Source organism: Nycticebus coucang, chromosome 19 (genome assembly GCF_027406575.1).
Source record: "Nycticebus coucang isolate mNycCou1 chromosome 19, mNycCou1.pri, whole genome shotgun sequence".
Taxonomy (NCBI): Eukaryota; Metazoa; Chordata; class Mammalia; order Primates; family Lorisidae; genus Nycticebus; species Nycticebus coucang.
The window spans coordinates 18762099-18775886 of NC_069798.1; the positions used below are offsets into that span (position 1 = coordinate 18762099).

Genomic DNA, 13788 nt, shown 5'->3' on the forward strand with positions numbered 1-13788 from the left:
GGTGGCTGAGTAATTTGAAAAAGAACTTCGTTTCTTCCCTCTTTGCCAGAATTTAGATAAATCGGAAGATGCCGTTGTGAATTGTACTATCAGTGCCTTTTGGAGGGTAGGGAACACTTCTCTACTTGGGAGAAGAATAAATAGAAGTTTCATCATAGGATTAGAAATATAAGCTGGTAAACAATGATTAGATAATACAACTATGTCATCTGAGAATGGCTATATACAATTATAAAGACCTTCTTTTAAGTTAAAACCTAAAGATTTGTACTCTTCTATTGAGACTGGAAACCATTATGGTCTTATCTGGCCTCAAATCAATATTTAAGTTTATGAGTAAATATTTAGTGTTCTACTTTGTTGTCTGCATAGTCTATTCATTTTGCCAAATGTAAAAAGAAGGAAAAACAGGAAATGAAAATTTACCCCTAAGAAGTGACCCAAGCATACTTTTTTGACCAACAGCTTTAACTTGTTAAGTTAATAAGGAAAACAGTTCCCTTTATTAGGAAAACTATTTTCTATGTGACTGAAATAAATAAAAATGGCAGCAATTAACTTTACCGGTTAACTGTTGGCTCAGCCTTCCCAACCCCTTGAGTACACATAATAACTGAAAATACAATGATAAGGAAACTAAGTTCAAAAGGCAAATAAACTATTTGAAATGGCCAACTGATTTCCCCTTTATGCAATGACGGTATTTTCAAGCATTAAAATGGAGGCTCCTAGAAGGTTTACCATTATGTTCAAAAGCAATTCGGCACCTAAGACACATTAAATTTTGCTTACAGAATTTGCAGTATAATATGTTAGGCAAGTGACTAACTGTTTTTAAAGTCTGATGAATAATAGGGCAAGTGGCCCAGATTGGTTAAAACTAGAACTTTATTTGGGTGGACTAGAGGAACTAGAATTGGAATTTATTTTGGAGAGTACTTAGAAGACTTTGAAAAATGCACCCTTGATTGATGTAAATGTGGATTTATCATTATTCTCCTTGGCAAGGGTGAGTTATAATTTATGCCAGAGGAAGGAAAAACAAACAAACAAGAAACAGGTAGAGATTTGTATCTGTGAATGAAACCGGAGCATATGTCGCCACAGGCCAAATGTTGCTCTCTCTGCGTCTCTGAGTCCAGGGGCAAAGGCAGGATTTGGAGATACTGCAGCGTAAGTGGCCTATAGAAAGAAGCGTGAGGCAAGACAGCCTTTAGTTTGTGTGTGTAGCTACAGGTCTGAGCCCTGAACACTTAAACAGAAGGGCTCCTCCTACCTGCATATACAAAAGAATAGATTAGTAACAAGGTTGGGTGAGAAAATAGTGAAGCAAACTGTGAGTGGACATGAAAGACCAGAATGGAAAGTCAACCTGTGGTCTGTTTCAGTTTTTAGCTGTTTGGGGAGGAATGACTTCCAGCTGAGCTAATTAAAACCTGGGAAAATCACAGAGGAGAGTCACCTTAGTTAAGGGCGGAGGAGATGAAAGTATTTGCTGCCATGATAGCATCAGTGCAGGGTCAGGATGTGATTGGAGGGATATTTGCAAGTTGGAACTGGCAGAGTCCCATTTCCACTGGTTCTCTTTGGGGGAAGGGATTCTGGGAAAGGGGTTGGGGGAGACAAAGAAAGTGCGTGATCATCTGCAGATGGCCGATGTATTTGTTCTCAGAACCAATAACATATATGGCTCATCTCCAACAGTTAACATTACCTTTTCCTTTCACATTTATACATGCTTAATTATTAACATTTAAAACAAAATCTGTATTACGGTTTATGAGGAATGAGGAAATACCTGGTTGATATTATTTTCCTGGATTTCCTCTGTAGTCACTGAAAGAGAAAAGAGATTTTTACATTAAATGATGAAAATAACGAAAATACAGTACCGATCCTGTTTTGCCCTCAGTCAAAACCCCATAGCAGTCCTGGGCTTCCTGAGCAAGGATTTGTACCACGATGTGGATGTTTACAATCACTCTGATAACCGGGAGGGAAAACAACAAAACCTAAACAAACTGTCTTAGGCAAAGATCACAGAAAATGGATCAGAAATTCAATAAGGGTCATATCAGCACGATTTACTAAACTTTGGCAGAGAAATGATGAAGAGATGAAAAGGACTAAAGAAAAATTCAAACAGCTATTCAAAGGTTTCCAAACAGTACGGATCTGCTGAAGCTTAATACCAACCCGGAGCTCATGGAACCCTGAGAACTAGATCAGGAGATGTGAGGTGGCCGGTGCAGAAGTGCTACTTTAAAAACCTTGTCTCCTACCCGTGCAGTGATGAAAACATTACAATACATTGTTGTTATGTGACTGCCAGAGACTGAACTACAAACCAACAGTGCTGTAAGTGGCAATTTGGTTAGGATGGAAAAAACTCTGTCACTGTACGGAAGGCAACAGAGGGACATAATGAATAAGGATTTTAAAATAACTGATTTTTATGAAATAAACTAGTTTTTATGAAAATATCTTGAAAGTGGTCAATGTCACATACATCTTAAATAGAAGGGAAAAAAATCTTTGGTAAATCTTTTAATAGACTTAAAATCTTTTAAATCTTTTACATCTTTAATGTAAATAATAACAAGGACAAAAAAATCCATCAGAAAAGAAAGAAATTTTGTGGCTCCACTGTTATTATGCATTTGCACCACCATGTGACAAAACCTCGATGTGTTGTCCTTTTTAAAAATATAAACTTTGGGGTGGCGCCTGTGGCTCAGTGAGCAGGGCGCCGGCCCCATATACTGAGGGTGGCGGTTCAAACCCAGCCCCGGCCAAACTGCAACAACAACAACAAAAAATAGCCGGGCGTTGTGGCGGGCGCCTGTAGTCCCAGCTGCTTGGGAGGCTGAGGCAGGAGGATTGTGGAAGTCCAAGAGTTAGAGGTTGCTGTGAGCCATGTGATGTCATGGCACTCTACCTGAGGGCGATACAGTGAGACTCTGTCTCTACAAAAAAAAAAATAAATAAACTTTGGGTGGCACCTGTGGCTCAAAGGAGTAGGGCGCCGGCCCCATATTCTGGAGGTGGCAGGTTCAAATGCAGCCCCAGCCAAAAACTGCAAAAAAAAAAAAAAAAAAATCTAAAAATATAAACTTTAATTGAGATAATTATAGTCACATGCTATTGTAAGAAATAATACATAGAGATTCCCTATACCCTTTACCCAGTTCCCTCCAGTAGCAACATCTTGAAAAACTGTGTTATTGTACAATATTACAACCAGAATGTTGAAATTGATGCAGTTAAAGCAAAGAACAATTCTGTTACCGTAAGGATCCCTCCCATTGCCCTTTATAGCTCTATCACTTCCCTCCCACCTCATTCCCTCCTTAACTCCTGCCAAACACCTATCTGTTCTTCATTTCTATAATTTTATCTTTTAAAGCATTATGTATAAATGGAATCAAACAGTCTATGACCTTTGGGGATAGGCTTTGTCACTAAACACAGTACTCTGGAGATTCATTCAGGTTGCTGTGTCCGTAGCTGCCTTTTTGACTGCTGAGTAGTATTCTGAGACGTGGATGTCCCAGTTTGCTTAGCCATTCACCCCCTGATATCTCTGTAGTTTTTAGGTCTTGGATATTATGACTAGAGCTGCTATAAACATGTGTTTACAGATTTTTAGGTGAAGCTAAGTCTTCATTTCCTGGAATAAATGCTCAGCAGTCAATCTGCTGGGTTGCACATTCCTTGCATGTTTAGTTGAAAACTGCTAAACGGTCTTCAAAAGACAATGTAATAAGTGAAACTTACCAATTAATCAACCAATAATAACTATATACTTTAAAATTTTACTAGTATTCAGTACCCAGTTAGGTGCCATAGAGGACACGGTAAAAATATAAAAAACGAAGCAAACAGGATGGCCGGATTCAGAGAGGGCTGTTTGACTGCACTGTCCTCAGGAAGCACTTGGGATCAATCTTGGAGTTTGCAGATAAGAACCACCTCCTTCGTTTTTTAAGGGCAATGCTCAATCAGATACTTTTGATATATTTTAATTTTATATTTCTTTTGTCACAATACATGCAGAGTGTTTAAAGAAGAGGTAACATGATTTGTGGGAAAAGCTCAGCCTTTTAAATTAGACAGATCACCAGTATTCTAAGTTTGGTTCCCCAAAGAAGTAACTTTTGAAATCTGAAAGATGATAGGGAGGTAATTTGGCCAAGCAGAGGGGGAAGAACGCTCAGGCAGAAGAAAGAGCATGTGCAAAGGCCACGTGACAGAAGTGAGCATGCTGGGTCCATGGGCTTGGAAAGGAAGCCAGTGAGACAGGAGTGGAGTGGTGGGGAGGACATGGGATGGGGGAGGCTGTCTGGGCAGGTGGGAAACACACAGCAAGTAAGCCCAAGTGAACCATTTTGGGAGATTTATGATGATCTCAAGAACAGTGGAAACTTGGCCATCAAGCGGATCAAGGCCAGGGTGTGGGCAGGGGCCTTAGAATGGCATACACGAATTTGTATTTTTAAAAGACCACTCAGCTCTGATTAACTAGAGAATAGACTGGACAGGATGTCAGGGCACTAGCAGCACTAGGAAACCTTTATTTTGTTTCATTAGGGACCAAGGGAAATCTGGAGAATTTCAAGAGAAAAACAAGAGCCAAAATAATAAATCCGAAGGTATTCAAGAGAAAAATAAGAACCTAGTAACATAGCATCCCATTGAACTCTAGAAAGTGGAGTGGAGGACAGACTGTCACCTACCGACAGCTCTCCAATGACTAGATGTTTGATGATTGGGGCTAATTACTTAATTCTCTGGCTTGTTGGCCTATCTAAAATGAAGAGTTAATAATATCCATTCCTTCCCAGATTTGTGAGGATTTGCAGGCAAAGGATGAGAGAGAGGCACTCCAGGTAGTTGGCCAGTAAAGTCTCAGAGGCAGGCACGAGTGGGCTGTGTCGGGTGAACTGTGGCTTATGTACGATGAGGATGGACTCCAGCAGGTGGAGAGTACGGGGCATGGGAGGAGAGAAAGACCCCAGTCTGGGGAGGTTTTTGATTTAGGCTGAGGTGGGGAGCTTTGAAAGAAGTAGAGGCCAGAAAAAGTCTTTGAAAAGGGGATGAGGTGACCAAAGCAGTTCTGGGGAAAGATAAGTTGAAGGGGTATGGGAGGTGGGTGCTGAAAAGAGCATTGAGCATATGTAGAGTCCAGCCAGGAGGGATGAGGGCCTGAGCCTAGGCAGTGAGAACAGGAAGGGAGGGATACTTGGAGGGGATCCTTCCTCCGTTTCTTCCTTCCTTCCTCATTCTCTCTCTCTCATCTCTATCTCTTTCTTTCATTTTTAGAGATAGAGTCTTGCTTCATTACCCAGGCTGGAGTGTAGTACCATGATCATAGCTCACTGTAGCCTCCAGCTCTAGGGCTCAAGTGATCCTCCTGCCTCAATCTCCCATATAGCTAGGACCACAGGTGCCCATCACTGCGACAGGCTAATTTTTAAACTTTTTATAGACATGGGGTCTTGCTATGCAGCCGAGGCTGGTCTTATACTCCTGTCCTCAAGTGATCGTCCTGCCTTGGCCTTCCAAAGTGCTAGGACTACAGCCATGACCTACTGGTGGCATTTTTGAGGTTGCCCTGGAGACTGATCAGACATGGGAAGTTCAGGAGCATAAAGCAAGGACAGCCCTCAGGTTTTCAGCTAAGAGAACTTGTAGATGACGACACTATTAAAGATACAATAGAAGAAAGAACAGAATTTAAGGGGAAGTTGTTATGTGAGGCTAGTGCCCACAGATAAAATGAAGATATTTATAGGTTGCAGAATGTGACATGCCAGTTGTGGCAAATAGAAAATGTCCACATCTGAATCACTGGAACCTGTGAAGATGGTATCTTACGTGGAGATATGAATAGCTCCATGAAAGTGGTATCTTACATGGAAAAACAACTTGGCAGATATGATTCAGTTAAGATCTGGAGATAGAAAGATTATCTTGGATTAATCTGGGTGTGTCCAGATTATAAGAATTCTCATAATTATCGTAGAAGTTCTCATAATAGAGAGGCAGGAGAGTCAACGGCAGAGAGAAGGAGATGTGACCACAGCAGCAGAGGTTGGAGTGATGTTGCTGCTGGAAGGGGCTGTGAGCCCAGGACTGTCGGCTATCTCTAGAAGCTGGGAAAGGGGAGGAAGTGGACTCCTCCCTGAGAGCCTCTGGACACCTTGATTTTAGTCTAGTGAGACCATCTGAACTTCAGACCTCCAGAACTGTAAGATCCCCAGATTTGTGCTGTTTTAAGCACTAAATTTTTACAATAGTAAACTAATTCAAACAAGTTCTCATGCTCTATTTTCTGTTCCTCCAGGGGCAGGGAGGAAGGACACTGCTGAGTCACCCTGGGTGTGGGCCCTGTGCAACACTCTTCACAGACATTGTACTCTTGGAACAACCCTGCCAGGCAGAGATTGTTACTCTTTTTTTTTAGGATTAGCTGACAGGGCTCAAATCTGACAAGGTTGTTGGAGTGGTAGTTTAAGTGGAACACAGAACTAGCTATGTTAGAATCCTTAAATTTAATCTTACCATGTCATCAAACATCAGAGCAGAATAAATTGCCGAAAGAGGCTGTGGACACCATTGGCTCATTGTATGATGATGGTGGTGTCGGGACACTGTTGTCCATTCATGACCCTTGGGAATAGAAGTTGTAGGAACACCCCAACCCACTCCTGGCAATATTTCTTTGTGAGTTATAATCCTACAATAACTGCCTCAAATTCTCCAAACTCTATGGTGAGACTCAGGAATCCTTCCCAGGGTACATAGTTTTATTAATCATCTCAAATGGACTAAAACTTGAGGGGAAGTTCTTTCGCTGCCTAATCAGTTTCAAACAGTGGTTCTTAACCTCTTTCAGAAAACAGGCCCCTCTGAGAATCTGAGAGCAGCTATGAATCTTCTCCGCAGAAGAATGCTAACACCCAGAAAAACGAGAAAGTGGTAGGAGGCTAACAGACCTTCTGGGGCTATGCACAAAAATCTGCAGATTAAAATCTATTTTGAATGGTAGGCTCTAACGTGAAATAATTTCTTAGATTCCAGCTCCTCTGGACAGTTTTGTAGTCCTGCAAAACTCTAGGCTCATTAGTTGTCTAGCCATTTCCTCTAACTCCATGAACTGAAGGTGTAAGTCAAATATCTTTAGAATAGTGTGTTCATTCCAAAAGTATATAATAACAGATTCACTATATCTGATACCTTCAAAATGCTGGTTATGCAAAGATATATACAGCAAGGTGCCTTGCCCTTAAGGTTAGGGTCAAGTGGCAGAGGTAAGTAGGGATAAATAGTAACACCTCCTGAGAAGTGTTTCAATAGAGTTAGGAAGGACTTGCTGTGGACACACAGAGAGGGAACGACCAAAGTGACTAGTCTTGGGGAACAAACAGGTTGCTGGGAGGTATGCTGCCTTTAAGCACAGTTATACTCCTTTTTAACTTATGCATGAACAACCAGGGAACAGAATTTTAATTGAAGGAACTAATTGAGAATTTGGGGAAGAGGACCAGGACAGTGATCTGAAACAGGGCAAGTTTGATAATTCAGTGAACCGAAGCCCAGTCTTCACCTCACAGGGGAGTGCAGAGCTATAGCTATTGCTTGTGAAGAGGCACAGGGACCAGATATGGCTCAGGATGGCCAATAATGCTGTGGGGAGGCAGAGGTCAAAGAAGTTCATGGACAGAAGACAGTGTCAGTGTATTCAGGGGATTATCTACCATTCATGCCATCCTGCCCACAGCCTTGCTGAGCCCACCAATATATCTCCCCGGGATCACAACTTCAGCCTTCTGGGGTCTCCCTGCCTACACTCTGGCTCACTCTAAACTCCTTATTCCATCTCACACATCCTGCACCCTCTCTCCAACCCTACTTTGCTGTCTGTTTCCCCTCTTTCCATCTGCATCTGCACTGGTCCTTTTTGGCTTCTGGTCCTTTGAACGTGCTTTCGTCTCTCCAACTTTGTAGGGCTGACTCTTTCACATATTAAATTAAGACTCTAAGGTTCTTCCCTGGTCACCCTGTGTCGTCTCGTGATTTTTGACCTCAGCTCATTATTTGTTTATCTTGTAGCACTTATCAATTATTTTATTTGTAGATTTTCTTACTTCTTTGCTTGCTTCTTATTCTAGAATGTAAGCTCCTTGAGGTCCAGGGCTATGTCCCTTTTGTTTATTGTTGTATCCTCAGGACCCAGGTCAGAGCTGGCACACTCTAGGTGTTCACACATATATGTAGGGAATCCTGACTGTTCTTTCAGTGGGTGGAGTCTTGTTCTGGCCTCCAGCACTGTTGAAAACAACCACTCCCATTCCTAGCTCCCTTATGAAGAAAAGGTACCTGGGTTAAAAATCATTAGATGGATCGCGTTAGGGTCTGAAGTCAACCACCAACAAGTTCTGGGCCACACCGAGTATAGTAGAACCTCTGTAAGTTGACCTCCCAAGGGACTGGAACTAACTATTCAACATATGGAGGTGGTCAACATAAGGAACTAGGCCTACCAACTATACCGGTATGTCCATGTGGTGCATGTCCAGTCTATGAAAATTAGGTCAGCTTAAGGAGGTGGTCAATGTAGGGAGGTGGTCAGCTATGGAGGTTCTATTGTACTTTGTTTTGGGATGGTGAACCTCTTTATATAGTCCTCAATTGATTTTCCAAGAATTTTTGAGTGCCCTAATAATAGGGATCATGTGAAAAGCCCTCCCCCTCCACTTTCTACACCATCTAGAGTATCTTCATTCTGTAAGCAACCCATGTTCTGAACGGTGGGAACTGAAGTGAAAGACTGAAAATTAATTCTAGATAACTTAGAAGCTTGTGCTTTTCACTTTTTCTGAAGATAAATAATAACAATTGTCTTTTGCTTTGAATTTACCCAAATTTCCACCATTTTCCTTCACTAAACTATTCTCTACTAAAATAAGTTTTCTTGGCACCACTACAAAAAATCTACAGGTTTCTTTTTCATTGCATTGTTCAGCATGTGTAAGGAGGACAGCCCAGGTGGTGGTAGGCAGGGCAGCACCTATGTGCCTGAACCTGACAGCCCAGTGACAGCCCAGCCACAAACATTGGGCTGTGTCTTGGGATGACAAGACAGGTTGGGTATAAGGGTCCTTGACAAAGGTTCAGAGGGCATCCAGCATTCAGGGCATCTGTGCAACTACAGAGGAGACACATGACTACTGGCCATACAACTGGCAAGGAAGATTTTCATGTTTTGGACAGACTTGGGTCCCAGGCAATGTACAACTCAGGCAATCAGGTTAAGAGCTCGGTTGCTGGGAGACCAGAAGATAAGGCAGGGGCTGATTCAGAAGGTCACACGGTCAGGCAGTCAGTGAGGATCAGCGGAACTTAGGAACCAGATAGTTCATATCCATGAATTGCAGCCATTTAAATATAAGAAAAGTTATCTCTTCTCTTGAGCTATCAAAACTCTAATAAATTAAAACATTTAATTAAATTATCATTTATTTTATGGCCCTGGTGGTTACGATTGCTGTTAATGATAAATGTTTTACCACTGCTTATGGATGGTCTCAGCCGGGTGGAGATGGCAATGTTCTCTGGCCTGTGCAAGAAAAAAAGAAGGGACTCCCACTTAAGGGGAAAAAAACCTAAATCATTCCCAAATTTATTCAAATGATATTAGCAAAGGGGGAATAGAATTTAGGGGGATAAATTTTAACTGTATAAGCCTTTGCTAATAAAAGATTAAGGAGTACGTGGTTTAGCATCTTTTAATTATTTTTTTTTCCTAACATCTTGAATGTACAATGTTTGAAATCTCTGGTTGGATCAACATTATTTTGCTCAGAGGTTTGTGGACTTTGCATACTGATTCTTTCCTGTTTCCAAGTACATTTGCTTTTAGGCTATTTTTATTCACTTTAAAGGAATTTTAATAACTTTCTGTTGACAGCATGGACAGCTGGTCTTGAGAATTAAAGAAAATTCACTTGCTGACTGAGGAAGGAAGTGACATCAATGAGCTTCTAAAGTCAGCCCAGGGGGGGAAATTGGCTGGTGAGAGAGTAGCCTTCCATTGCACTGTATTTATCGAGCGATGCCTTGAGATGCAAATTGCTGTATCAATCAAACCTGCCCTGCCTACCTCCAACCCACTCAGTGCAAACCGAAGGAACAATGCCCCGAAACACTGAGAATAAAAAGGATGAGGGGTGCAGGAAGCCAAGGGCTAAGTGAATTACGGCGCTCAGAATGCTCTCGCCCTCATCGGATGCTTCATTCCCTGTCAAGCCCCAGTTTCTTTGTCTAGAAAATGAGTTAGATGTAAACTGTTGGTTGAAGTCAGTCTGTTTCTGTGACAGATGGCTCAGAAGACCAGGTACTAATATAGATAGGATAGACATGTTATCTCGGTACTTTTGTCCCAGAGAGAGCTATCAATTGCTGTTTATCCCCTACTGACAGCTATTTAGAAACAGGGATTTTTAGGTATCACACAAAGCTACCACTTTGATCCCTTATTTCTAGAATCTGTATTCATAGTTTATAACTCCACTGCAGAAAAAACCAGGCACCAAATTTGTACTTTAAATAATAATGACAATAGTAATAACAATTATCACTGTCATAATAATAAATGGCTTAATTCTCACCACCATCAGAGAATTTCCCTCAGGAGCTGCAGTTTCCCATTTTTCAGAGATAGCTGTGGTGCTAGTGGATTGTGTGTGTCTGTGTGGGTTATGTCGTGGGGGCCTGTGTGTGTGTGTGTGTTACACTCCCACACCTGTGAACAAGAGGCAGAAAAGTACCTGGGTACATCTTATGGTCAGGAGGTGAAAAATTAAATGGCTGATTATTCATTTCTTAATTCATTCCCAAAAGTGTGCAAAGTGACTACAGTGGTGGTTCAAGCACAGTTAAATAATGAGAGTTTGAGGTAGCAATGTGGAATCACAGAAATTTATTCAGCCTAAGAGATAGATGCATTCATGCTGGCCTCTTTTCCTTGTCTGGAAACATACTTGGAGCATTCAATTCAAGTTTTAAGCTTTTATGAGCTGAAATATGTTAACTCGAAACAATCAAACAATATTGCTTCAGTAAACAAAGGTATAGGTAGCTGTTACCTACCCAAATCTACAAATGCTTTGACTGTAGCAAAACTTGTTAATTTGATCCTACAATAATATATATATATATTTAAATTTTTTAAATTAAATCATAGCTGTGTACATTAATGCAATCACGGGGTACAATGTGCTGGTTTTACAATTTGAAATATTTTCATCGAACTGGTTAACATAGCCTTCATGGCATTTTCTTGGTTATTGTGTTCAGACATTTATATTCTGCATTTAGTAAGTTTTACCTGTACCCTTCTTTTTTTTTTTTTTTTTTTGGCCGGGGCTGGGTTTGAACCCACCACCTCTGGCATATGGGACCGGCGCCCTACTCCTTGAGCCACAGGCACCACCCTACCTGTACCCTTCTAAGATGCACCATAGGTGTAGTCCCACCAATTACCCTCCCTCCCCCCATCCTCCTCCTGTCCCTCCCCTCCCTTGCCCCTTTCCCTATATTCTTGTGCTACAATTGGGTTATAGCTATATGAAAGCTATAAATTAGTTTCATAGTAGGGCTGAGTACATTGGGTACTTTTTCTTCCATTCTTGAGATACTTTGCTAAGAATAATGAGTTCCAGCTCCATCCATGTAAACATGAAAGAGGTAAAGTCTCCATCCTACAATAATATTTTAAAGAGTGTCTATCCTGCACAAGGTAATATGCTAGAGTCTCTGAAGTTACAGAAGTAAAGCAGAAGAAACATGATGAGCTCAAACACACAAAAATATTAACAAATTATGGAACTGTAAGATATGTATTAGTGGATTGCAAAGTCAGACGTGAATTTTATTTAAACCAGTGATGGAAGATGCTATGGTGTGAATCTCCCCTCCAAAACTTATTCTGAAAATTGTCAATGTAACAGTAGAAAGAATTGGAGCCTTTAGGAAGTGATTAGATCACTTCTTCAATTAATATCATTACCATGGTAAAGGGTTCCTGATAAAAACGATGAGTTCGGCCAGGTTTCCTCTCTCTGTTGCGTGCATTCTCTTCTGCCTTCTGCCGTGGGATGACCCTTGCTAGATACAGGACCCCATCTTTTTGGACTTTCCAGCCTCCAGCACTGTGAGAAATATGTTTTTTTCTTTATAAATTACCTAATTTATGGCACTCTGTATAGCAGCAGAAGTCAGACTAAGACAGAGTTACTTCTCTAGTCTTGACATTGCCACTGTGGCTGTATGATATTTGGCAAATTGTTCTACCTTTCTGCTTTTTGCTTTGTCTTTAATGCATAACAACAAGGTTGTAAATACGAAATTTGCTTCCAGTTGCTTACGTTCTTTGATTCTAAAATGAATAAAGGGGATTGAAATTTTCCACAGGATTGGCACAAATAAAAAAGAGAGGAAGAGGTCGTGACATGTGGGAAATGGGAACAAAAGCTTCATAGAAGTGACGGCATTTGATCTGCACAAAACCAGTCCATATTAACAGAAGCAGATTAGGAGAACGGCATTATATCCAGAAGGAAGAGCTTGAACAAATACACAAGCAGGAAAGGAACGTGTAAGGAATGGTAAATAGTCCTTCTGGGCGTAAGTGTGGTCCGTATGTTGGAGAGTAGTAAGAGACAAGCAACGAGTGTGTCAGGAACCAAGGGTACAGAGGACTCTAAATACCTAAAGAAAGACTGACGTGTATTCAGAAAGGAAATCCTTGAAGACTTTTGAGCCAGAGAGTGATACAAATAGTGTTGTAGGATTCATCTAACAATATCCTACTTGGTGGGGGGGTGTGTGTGTGTGGTGGTGTCCTAGGAATGTGAGACACACACACCGTGAGTAGAATGGACTTGACAAAAGCTGATGCGGGAAGTGGTGAGACAGGAAGAGTGAGATTTTAAGCTCAGCTTCTTGGGAGAAGATGCTCTTGATGCAAAGATGGGAATAAGGAAATAGGTCCAATTGAAAGAAGTAAACTTGGTGAGTAACAGCGGATGTGGGATGATAATCTCTGTTCAATAGTTTAAAACACCCATAAAACATAATGAAGGAGCAAAAATAGAGCTCTGGAAAAAGGGAGATGTAAGTATCAGGTGGTCTTCTGCAGAGACATGGTGCATAGAAGCCTCTGGAGCAGTAGAGAAAGAAAAACAATAAGATGAGAACTTTGGAAAACAGCTTTACTTTACATTTGAATCATTTCTTGGCTTCTCAGATAATGGAATGCAAATTTCATATCCTCCACTGTGAATAAAGACAGACACCTCGCCTAAGCTCCCACAGGACTTACTCTCAGAATCTAGCAAATCTGAAGTTTGTGGGGACGGACAGCTTAAGTACTCACTGGTTGTTGAGTTAAAGGGCAATAGCAAGATTTAGCAGAAGAGAATTAGGCCAATTTTCTTATTTTATAAACTGAGGCTGATGAATGTTTGGAACTTACTCAAGCACTGCAAGATAATTAAGGCCAGAGCTGAGCCTAGAACTGATGCCAGAAACCATGGATGTTGGGAACCAATTTTCCTGTTCCCTGTCTGGGTGGCCTTGGGTGGGTTATAACCCCTTAGTTTCCTCTTCTGAGCAATAAGGTTAACAAACAAACTTACAGAACCATCTCTGATGATTGAAAAAGTTCACATGTGGAGGGCTTCTCATAGTACCTGGCATCGGTAATGATTCTTGGTCTGGTTC

At 41.2% G+C, this 13788-nt stretch overlaps 1 protein-coding gene across 1 annotated transcript in view; it reads right to left on the minus strand.

The window, feature by feature from the left end:
- The window catches only part of CHST9 (carbohydrate sulfotransferase 9), a 294548-nt gene that overhangs the window by 22139 nt on the left and 258621 nt on the right, over window positions 1-13788 (minus strand). Inside the window, exon 5 of the mRNA XM_053571741.1 lies at window positions 1799-1836. Coding sequence (XP_053427716.1) covers window positions 1799-1836 — 38 coding nt within the window. The remainder of the gene's footprint in view (window positions 1-1798; window positions 1837-13788) is intronic.